This window comes from Pelodiscus sinensis, chromosome 1 (assembly GCF_052426305.1).
Source record: "Pelodiscus sinensis isolate ZL-2025 chromosome 1, ASM5242630v1, whole genome shotgun sequence".
Classification (NCBI taxonomy): domain Eukaryota; kingdom Metazoa; phylum Chordata; order Testudines; family Trionychidae; genus Pelodiscus; species Pelodiscus sinensis.
Window position 1 is genome coordinate 349,377,190 of NC_143052.1, and position 10,780 is coordinate 349,387,969.

Genomic DNA, 10,780 nt, shown 5'->3' on the forward strand with positions numbered 1-10,780 from the left:
GACCTCCCTCATGCCTCTGTCCTGCTATGCCTGTGTGTGCATGAAATGTCCGGGCAATGTTGCAGGATCTTTATAATTCATCTCAGCTGAACCTACTGGGATCTGTGCAGCACAGGGCCGTCTCTGGGGATTCTGGCCTCCCTGACTGTGCTAGTCAGTTAGGAGAAATGGGACTGGCGGGCCCTAGATTGGTTCTCACGGCCCTGCTTTGCCTTGCTAGCCCCAGGGTATGGAAAGCACCCGGACAGGGAGGTGCAAGCTAATTTAGCTGTGCAATTAGAGGTAGTGGGGTTAGTTGCATCTTTCTGTGCAACTCTTTCCTGGAGAAAATCCTCATGGCTGAATGTCTGAGCCACACCCTAGAGCAGGGCCTGACGGAGCTCCCTGCCCAGCAGCCGGCTGTGAAAGGATGCCCTGCCTGTGGCCACGGATGGATCTCACCTTGGAGCTCCTGGCAACGCTCTATTGGCTAAGCCAGAAAGCCACCTCCTGGCTCCATCACATCACCTCCCTCCTGGAGCTTTGTTCACAAATTGGAAGGGCCCCAAACTGGAAGAGCCAAGAGTCTCTTGTGCACGAAGAGGACAAAAGCCAGCAGACTGGAATGGGGAGAATCCTAGAACCAGTACAGCCAGCGCCTGCTCCTTGCCCCTCTCCCAGACAGGGATGGCCTGAGCCATTTTGGCACCCCGGGCCCTGGCACACGGCACCGCCTCTGGGCGCATGGCACATGCACGGGCCTGCCCCTGGGGCATGGGCCCGCCCGGAGTGCACTGCACATGTGCGGGACTTCCCCTGGTGCGCACGGCGCATGTGTTGCTTGACCCGGCCGTTGGCGCGCAGCCCGGGGCCCGCCCCCAGGGTGCACGGTGCATGCACTGCCCAGCTTGGCCCGGCCACCGCTGCTGGTGTGCAGTGGCCGTGGGGGGAAGGGCGCTGCTGGCCAGCACCGCGGGGATGGGGGGGTGGTGCTGCGGGAGCTGGGTGCGAGGCACCTGATGGCAGCTATAAGGGATGCCGCGCACCCCTTACAGGTGCCATCAGGTGCTCCCCCATAGGTGGGTACCCTGGGCAGCTGCCCGGCACGCCCACCCCTTAGTTCAGCCTTGCTCCCAGTCCCTGGCAGGGGTGTGTTCAGGTTCTGACAGGAGCAAAGGAGCAGGATGTCACTGTGCCCCACAATCCCCAGCAGGGGGCCTGGGTCTTTGGGGCTGTATCATGTGGGTGGTGTTTAGAGAAGCCCTGAGGCTGCTCTGACCTGTATAAGCCACAGGACTGAGGAGATGCCCCTGGCTCCCTTGCACGGCTCTGTTCCAGTCTGTTCCATGCAGGGTCTCATACCACGCGCCTCACCGCAGTGTGTGAGCTCCTACCCGTAGCGCCCCACGTTACCGCCTGTCACACGCTGGCTCCCAGGAGGAGATGTCCGAGTGTGGGAGAGTGTTTTACAGCGGTCATATTCTTAAGTGCACATGTTTATGTTAGAGAAGGCCGTGAGAGACATGCCCAATGTCATTGGGGGAAGGGTGGAGAGGGTTGGGAAGGTCTGACCAGAAGAGAACTCTTGTCTCCCGCACTGACGCCCATCGTCCTTCATGCCAAGTCTTCCTCTGGGCCAGCAGAGTTGACTTTTTGCACCTATTGTGGCAATTGCAAACCCCTCAAAGACAGCTGCCTGCATGTCATGCAAAATACGCATTAACAACCATCCCAAGGCAGGGGGGCCACTAATAGAAAATTACACACAAACGATTCACGATTCCTTACATTCCAGTAGCACAAATACAGCCGGTCCCAATGGAAACTGTTGTGTGACCTTTGCTGGAAAAGTTTAAACACTCTGTCCGCTGCACTGAATGGAGCAGAGCTGCGTTTCTCTGGATTCCAGATTTAATGCATGTCATGCAGGTCAATGATTTGCATTACAGCTGAGACATGTGCTCAGGGCCCGGTTATGCTGACTGGGCAGGTGTAGGAGCAGACACAACTGTCAGCATCTCAGGATGGATCTTACTGTCTTTTTCCTGGATTTCATTTGACCTAGGTGCATGATGCCACTGTTCTGCAGAGCATTTGGCTAACATGGTTGTTGCCCCTAGAAACACACAGTCTAATGCCCACAGGCCAAGCAGACAAGCTGCAGAACCTCTGGGCAGTGAACACTAAAGGCTGGGAAACAAAGGATTTGTGGAAGAAATGGGTTTTGACTCCTGTATTCTTCAGTGCCTTTACCAACTCAACTAACAAAGCACTTCCAGCAACAAATAGTTTATCACCCAAGGGGGCTTGAACCCACAAACGCTGGCTTATAAAGCCCATGCCTTATTGATTAGGCCAATGAGTCCACAACTAGAGTGGTTGGAGACTGTTTTCTTGGAGATGGTCTAGCTCCCAGAGGGGGGCTGTGTCGCACTTCACCAATGCCTCACTGGTTGGCATGGGGAGTGGGGTGAAGACATGGAGCTGAGAGCCAGACCAGGAGAAGACGGGAGCCATAAGGGAAGCAGGTCCGGATGGGGTGGAGCAGAGAGAGACCCAGGTGAAGGCCTGGCCTTGAGAGGGAGGAAGAGGCTAGTGGCTCTGGCGTGGTGAGAGGGAGGGAACCTGTGGAGGAAGAGAGGAGACGGTTGGCTGGGGAAGGTGGTTTTTGCAATCGCAGTGTGGAGAGAGCAGCGGAAGCGCAGCAGGGCTGGTCGAAGGGCATGAGCTGCAGGGCGAGGGTGATGCAGAAGTGGGGAGATACGTGGCTCAGGGAGAAGGAAAGTTATGAACTGCTGAGTAGGGGACAAAGTGGGGCTCTAAGGCAAAAGATGCCAGGAGCAGGAGCAGGAGCAGATGAACATGGCTGGCCCTGGCCGTGCAGAGGGGCAGCTGCCAGAGAGGTGACACCGGCAGGTTGACTCCCTGCGGGTGGGTGAATGCTCCAGCCAAACCCATGGGGGCAGTGACGATTTTGCAAGGTCGGGATCCCCTGACTTAGCCCTTGCTCACCCTGTGTCTCTGGGATCAGCTCCCTTTAATGCAGCTCAAGGGGTGCAACTGAAATCACGAGTCACTTCTAAAAGCATCGGCCTGGAGCGCTGAGTTCCCACGACCGAGCTCTAACCTGGCTGTGCTGGCCGACCTGCCCCGAGTCCTGTCCGATCAGGGACTATCCAGCATGGCCTGCTTTCCGCAGAGCCTGATTGGCTGTTTCCCCCCCAGGAAGCTGGGAAATTGGGAGGGCAGAGGAGGTTTCCCTCAGGCAGGGCTGGAAACGCTGTTGCTGGCAATAACACGGAGAGAGTTAGCAAAATAGTGTGATGGGTTAGTCAGGGTGGGGAGCTGGCCCCACAGCGCTGATTGGGGGGAGATCCAGCCAGCCTGCCTCCCACTGGAGGGGAGGAATGCCACCCCAGAGCAATATCGTGTACAAGGCCGCCTCGTTGTCAGAGGACCGGTCAGCAGGGCTTGCGAGATGACCCCCGTGGCTTATGGAGGACATATGTTGCTGTTGCCGTTGCTGGGAGAAAGATACCCTGACACAGCCTGAACATGGGGGTGCAGGTATGAAGGGATCCGTCCAGTGAGCTGGCTGGGGCATCGTCAGAATTGGCTTAGGAGACGTAGCAGAGGATCCAAGACCAGCCGGGTGGCCACGGGGATGGGCACCAGGAAACGCAGCTGAGGCTGGGACTCGCCACTCCGTGCTTGCGTGTGGGCTAGGGGGCAGGAGGTTCCCCCATTTTGGGACTCAGAGGCAGGCAGGGCTGTCCCTAGGCACACGTGAAAGACACATCTGTGGCGGGCACCCGAACTCTGGGGGGCGGCTGTGTGAACCTGTATGCCCAAGTGTGGCCCCATCACCTCTGCTGCAGCCTCCTTGGTTCCTTGCTACCCCCTTTCCCCTGCTGCTCTCTCCTGCTGGAAGCAGCAGGGCTGCCTTCTCCCTCCCCACTCTCCTGCCAGCAGCCAGCCATGAGCGAGGGCTCTCTCCTGCCAGGGTGGGGGCCCAGAGGAGCCCTTGGCCTGTGTGGCTCTCCTCCAGCCCCAGGCAAGCCTCCCAGCACAGATAGGTTGTACGTAGGGGAAATCTGCGAACCCCAGGGCCCTGGTGGAAGCCAAGATTGGTGCATAGGGCCTCATAAAGTATAAGGACAGCCCTCAAGACTGGGGTCGTTTGGACTCTTAGGGTACGTTTACACTAAGCCCCGGGTTAGTGGGACTGGAGTCAGCTGGCCTGCATTAGGGTACCCTGGGCTGAAGCATCTACATCAGGGTGGGTCCCCTGGTTTGGGTCGGGGGCTGCTGACTCACAGAAAAATCAGGCGGGTGGGAGGCAGCAGGGGCTGGAGTACCAGCATGGTGAGGTCCCCAATGCTGGGGGAGAAGAGCCCTGAGCCCAGGGGATGGGATCCAGGCAAGCTGGGCACTGCATCTGGTCCCTGGGCCTTAGGTTCCCCACCTGTGGCTTACATGGTATTTAAATTCTACATTAAGACTTTTCTAACCCTGGTTGGCATTGGGGAGGGGTGTAGAGCACTGTGTAGAGCAGAGATCTGAATCAAAATACTCATGCCTAGGGCCAGCTTTAGGGGTAGGCCACTCAGGAGACCATCTGGGGTGCCAGGCTAATGGGTGTGTGTAGGGGGGAGGGGGGAGGGCTGGGTGCAGGGTGCTGGTTTTGTTCACAACAAAAGGGAAAGCAGAATGCTTGAAGTGAAATGGTTCAAGTGTTCCGTACGGGGGGTTATTTTTCACTCACCTCCTAGGATGTTCTGGACCTTTGTAGAATCTCATGGAGCCTTCCAGACTTTCTGGGAGCTAGCTACATCTTCACCGAACCTTCTACAGCAGGGGTCAGCAACCTTTCCAAAGTGCGGTGCTCCTGTCCTTGGCTGTGCCGTTCTCCTGGGAGGTGGGAGAGGTTGTCTCCACACCCAGTGGACCACCTGGATCAATGCAAACCTTTCTGCGGACTACCAGTTGCTAATGAAAACTCACTGTTAATTACATAATTATGCCCGAGCCATTTTGCTAGTGCTGCAGCTGGGGAGAACGGTTTAATTTCAATGATTAAACAGATTAAGTGTTTTAACTTTCTCATGTTAGTTTATCAAAGTTCATTTTAAATAAACTAAAATAGTATGCTGTTTCGCTGTTTTCTTTATTTATGGCAGGGGTGGGGAACCTTTTTTGGGTTGGGGGGGTCACTGACCCAACAAAAAATCAGCTGGGGACCACATAAGTGAGAAGACAAAAAAACTCCTCCCAAAACCCCGACCCTCATCGATGTGGCCCCCAACTAAGACACCTCACTCTTCTGGCGCTTCAGCCTCATGGGGCAGAAAGGGAAGGGAAGACTGAGGTTCAGGGCTTCCCAGAGACCAGACTGACTTTTCTGGGGTCCCAGAGTTAGTGGATTTTGGGGACCCCCTTAGGCTCTGGGGTGGGGAAAAATGATGGATTCAGGATGTGGGACAGGGCTGCCAGCGAGTGGCAGAGGGATGCAGGATATGGGCAGGAGGTGGGATACTGGAGGGAGTGAGGAGAGCAGGGTCCAGAAGGAGTTTGGCATCAGGAGGGGATGAGGGTACAAGAGGGCGTTTGAGGGCAGGAGGCGGTTGGGGGAGTAATGCAGAAAAGGTGAGAGGGTGAGAATGCAGCCAAATAGCTAGTTGGGGAGGGAGGCAAAGAAGTGGGGAATAAAGGAAAGTGCAGCTTCTACAAAGTAAAATAGTATCCCCCCCCTCAGTGCAACTTATGCCCCTCCCATCCTGCCCCCCCCACCAGAAAACTGACTTTGGGGGGCTAATTTCAGACTAAGGTCCTAGTGTAGACCAGGCCTAACTGAGGTTTTACAACACTGTGGTGGAGTTGGTGCTACTGAGTAAAGTCAAGGCCAGAACCTGACACGAGGGTGCAAAGCCTGGCAAAGCAGATCGCTGGCTCCAAATTTCTAATCTGAATTGTGGGTTGGCATGATATCCTGTTCCAGGTAAACACTGTATGCAAGGCATTACAAAGTCAGTTGATGGGTATTGCAACTGCTATAACTTTAATGATAAGTTATTATTATTATTATTACTACTACTACTAGTACTACTACTACTACTAATGAAAAACTTGATTTTGTTGTGGCCTCCAGAGACAATAGATTTGAATATACAATCCCTGCTGCTCAAGAAATGGTGGAAAACTTAGGACTTGACTCTATCTTCAAGAAAGTGCTTATTTATTGGAAGAGGAGACAATTTGGTTATGAGGGCAAGGATGAGGGAATGGGACGCTCAGAAGAAAAATTCAAGAAGGAGTTTTTATGCTCACTTGTTGATACTGCTCAAGTGGCCATTGAAGAAAGGTTTGGACAAATGAAGTACCATGAAAAGACCTGTGGGGTTTTGTATGAACGTAGTTAGCTGCCGGTGGACAGGAAAATACTTCTGAAGAATTGTATGCTCCTTCACTGGCCGCTGACAGGTGGGCAATATTTGAACATCAATGATAAAGAATTCTGTGTCGAACTGGAGAATAGCCATCACATTTTGGCACATACAGAGCATGCTCCATTCCATAAAGGCGAGAAAGACCAAAAAGCAGGAGATCAAAAAGTTTGAAAGAAGATGTCATGAAAAGTAGAACACGGAGACGGTCAAGAAAGTGTTAACCAACTTTTAAAATAGCTTTCATGTTACTTGCAGCACTAAGATTCACTTAAAAACACTCTCCAACCTATGAAGGGGAGCATTTCAAGGTTGTTTTTTAGTCTTCTGCTCTCAAAAGAGCTGAGAGGCATCTTTTCTTGTAACTGCTCAAGGAAAGCTGCAAGAAATGGTGGAAAGATACAATACACATTCAGGGGGAAATTCTACATTAGAACACACACACAGATTCTAGCTGGAAGCATCCACAGTCACACCTGGGTGGCCATTCAAGGTTAACAGATAGGTAGCTTTGCAGACTGATGATAGCTGGTTGGAAGGAGGGTGGAGTAGTCAGGCGTCACTAGTGGTGTCTTGAGAGGTCTTCTGCTCCATCAATGAAGATACTCATTTGGCTACATGCTTATGCTCCTCTGTGTGTTGTGTTGGCTTGTGCTAGTAGCCACCACAGTTGACTCTGAGACAGCCCCCCAAAGACCACAACATTAGATAAGGATGGAAGGCACCAGGGTAGGTTTATTGTCAACCAAGTGCTTCCTCAGATCAGATGTCTACAGGTAGGCTAAGAATTCATGCCCGTGACAATGGACCAACTCAGTCAGTGACATGGGATCTGCCACTGCCCCTTAGGTCAGAAAAAGGCAACTCTTTGGGGTTCATGTTAATACATAGAGACAAACGAGTTACATATCACCCCTGACATATCAGGTTGCCACCTTCTGATGTTACCTCGACCCACCTGTTACTTTGTACATGGGGATTCGATTATTATCTATTGTGCTATCAGTGTAGATACTGTCCTGAACCTGGGTGGGTATGTTCCTGTTATCTATGAGGTGTGTGTTGATACCGAGCTGTTTCTACACAAGGGGTGTGTCTAAACTACATGGCTCCATCGATGGAGCCATGTAGATTAGGCTGATCGGCAAAGGGAAATGAAACCGCGATTTAAATAATCACGGCTTCATTTAAATTTACATGGCTGCCGTGCTGAGCCGCCAAACAGCTGATCAGCTGTTTGTCAGCTCAGCGCGCTAGTCTAGACGCTCCCCTGACAACATGAAAGCCCTTTATCGACCTCCCCGTTATGCCTCGTAGGATGAGGTTTACTGGGGAGGTCGATAAAAGGCTTTCATGTCGACAGGGGAGCGTCCAGACTAGCGTGCTGAGCCGACAAACAGCTGATCAGCTGTTTGTCGGCTCAGCGCGGCAGCCATGTAAATTTAAATGAAGCCGCGATTATTTAAATCGCGGCTTCACTTCCCTTTGTCAAACAAACAAATCTACATGGCTCCATCGACGGAGCCATGTAGTTTAGACGTACCCAAGATGCTCTGTTACAGCCCCTCTGGAATGTGCTTACTGCCTGTGCCTAGTACCTCTTAGGTCTGAGTGTTTCTCCACTATCAACCCTACTCCTGCCAACTTCTGTGAGCAGGGCCTGCCTCTTACTCACAGCTTCACTTTGCTTTATATTAACAAAGTCTTGACTATTGCTGTCTGGGCCTCAGGCCTCATACACAGTCTGTGATACGTGGGCTTACATTTCAGGCCCTCATCTTACTACAGATGGCTGGGTGATGGTTACCTGTTGTGTTCCCTCCCTCTGGGGCATCTGGTATTGGTCACTGTTGGCAGACAGGATACTGGGCTAGATGGACCATTGGTCTGACCCAATTTGGCCACTCTTATGTTCTTATGTAAGGAATGGAGGGATAGATCTACGTGTAGAACTTGGCCTCTCATGTGGGAACAGCCTTTTACCAGCTGCTGTTGGGAAGCAGCATACTGGTGATATTGGGGTTCAGTGTTAAGGAGGAGCCAGTGGTATGGGTAAGCAACGATCTAAAAACTTTCATCCTCAAGCTGAAGTCAGAATGAACATCTGCTAAAAGTTATGACTCGTGTTCATAGCGATTCTATTCTTCTGGGTCTTGGCCAGGATTATCAGCCTAGCCGGGAGGAAGAAAGCACCAGCAGTTTCAGGAGAGAACATCTTCTTATGGGATTTTCAGCTGGAGAATCTTCATTTTGGATCAGAACCGGACATTCTGGGGGCTTCTTTGAACCTTCTACAGCTGCTCCTTGCCATTCAGCCTCCAAAACTATGTGGGGAGTCAAAACCACCTTGGATTCTCTTTGGATAGAAAAGCCTTAGCAGCCGCCCCCTAATCTGCTTGGTCTTCATGCCATAGATGATGGGGTTCAGCATAGGGGGGACCAAGAGGTAGAGGTCTGCCAGCAGGATGCGTATGTGCATGGGGATGTTCTGCCCCCAGCGCTGTGTGTAGAAGGAGAACAGCCCCGGGGTGTAGAAGACCAGGATGACGCACACGTGGGAGCCACAGGTGCTGAAGGATTTCCAGCGGGCCTCCCTGGAGGAGAGGCTCAGGACGGCCTGGAGAATCAGGATGTAGGAGACGGCAATGAAGATGGAGTCGGAGCCCACCACGAAAGTTGCGGCCGTGATGCCGTAGACATCATTGGGAGTGGTGCCCCCGCAGGCCAGCTTCACCACGGCCATGTGCTCACAGTAGGAATGGGAAATGAGCCTGGGACCACAGTAGGGCAGACGGCTTACCAGGCACGTCAAGGGAGTCATCAGGCCGAGACCCCGCAGGAAGGCAGCCGACCCCATCTTGGCAATGACGGCGTCGGTGAGGATGGCAGAGTAGTGCAGGGGCCTGCAGACAGCGATGTAGCGGTCATAGGCCATGGCCAGCAGCACCCCCGACTCCACGGCGGAGAAGCCGTGGATGAAGAACATCTGGACCATGCAACACTCAAAGCCGATTTCATGGGAGCGGAACCAGAAGATGCTCAGGATCTTGGGCACGGTAGAGCTGGTGAGCACCAGGTCGATACCTGCCAGCATGCAGAGGAAGTAGTACATGGGCAAGTGCAGGCTTGGCTCCGTCTTGATCACAAAGAGAAGGGTGGAGTTCCCCAGCAGGGCCACGAGGTACATGGCACAGAACGGGAAGGCGATCCAGAAGTGTTTGGCCTCCAGCCCCGGGATGCCCATCAGGAAGAAGGTGGAGGGGCTGGAGTCATTGCAGTGTGACATGGTGCACGGCCGGTACCCAGGACCATTTCGGAGGCTGTAACTGAAACCACATGGCAGGTTATTGTTGGCAACGAAAACGCCTTGTCCCTGCAGGGTGCTCCTCAATGAATCTCTTCCATGCAACTCTCTTGAGTCACAGGCGTCTGGAGCCCAACACAAACAGGATGTCCCATCTGCCATCTCCCTCACGGAGAATTGCAGCCCCCCACCAGCTCCAGGGCCTCCCCAGCTTCATTCGCTGTAGCGACACGACGCTCCTTGCTACAGCTCTCCCCACACTTGCTCAAGGTGAGCCCATGGGCGTTTTGTCTATTCTCCTCTCAACTGCTGCTTCCCTTCAGCTCTGGACCACGGCTGTATGTCCAGTTCCAGTTCTGGGGACCTGGAAGGACAACTAGCGCAGTGTCTGAATGACAATAGTCTGCAGCCTGGATGGGTTTGAACGCAAGAGAAATGGCAGGTTCGGCAGAACCGTGAGATGGGGTCACAAGCTGCTGTGGCTCAGACAGTTGTGAAGAGTGTCCCCTTTCTGGGGAAGGGCAGGTGATGGCTGAGCTTTGTGGGTTCACTGCTACAGAGGAATTGGACAAAACAGGGTGACTTTGAGTGATCCATCCCTTAAGTGTCTACTCTCAGCTTTCAGAGCTATAGGAGACCCTGAGTGTGGCATTGTGTTCCTGACAATAGCCACTGATGTACCTATCTTCCTTGGACTGACTTAGTTCTTTTTTTGAACTCAGTTAAACGTTTGGCCTTAACAACATCCCTTGGCAAGGAATTCCACAGATTAACTGTGCTTTATGTGAAGAAATACTTCCTTTTGTTTTGTTTTAAACCTGTTCCTGGTTCTTGTGTGATGTGAAAGGTATATAACATTCCCTGATTCCTCTCTAATATCTTTCCTCCGTCCCTTAGTCGTCTCTTTTCCAAGATGAACTGTCCAAGCCTTTTTAATCTTGCCTCATATGGAAGTTATTCTATACCCCTAATCATTTTAATTGCTCTTCAGTGTACTTTTCCCATGTCTAATATATTTTTGTGAGATGATGCAAACAGAACATGGATTTACATA

General features: G+C 52.6%; 1 protein-coding gene across 1 annotated transcript; it reads right to left on the reverse strand.

The window, feature by feature from the left end:
* Positions 1-8,733: 8,733 nt before the first annotated feature.
* On the reverse strand, positions 8,734-9,708 carry LOC102459872 (olfactory receptor 52P1-like). Its single transcript, XM_006126562.4, has one exon. It carries the CDS (start codon positions 9,706-9,708, stop codon positions 8,734-8,736), a length of 975 nt encoding a protein of 324 aa, XP_006126624.3.
* Positions 9,709-10,780: the final 1,072 nt, after the last annotated feature.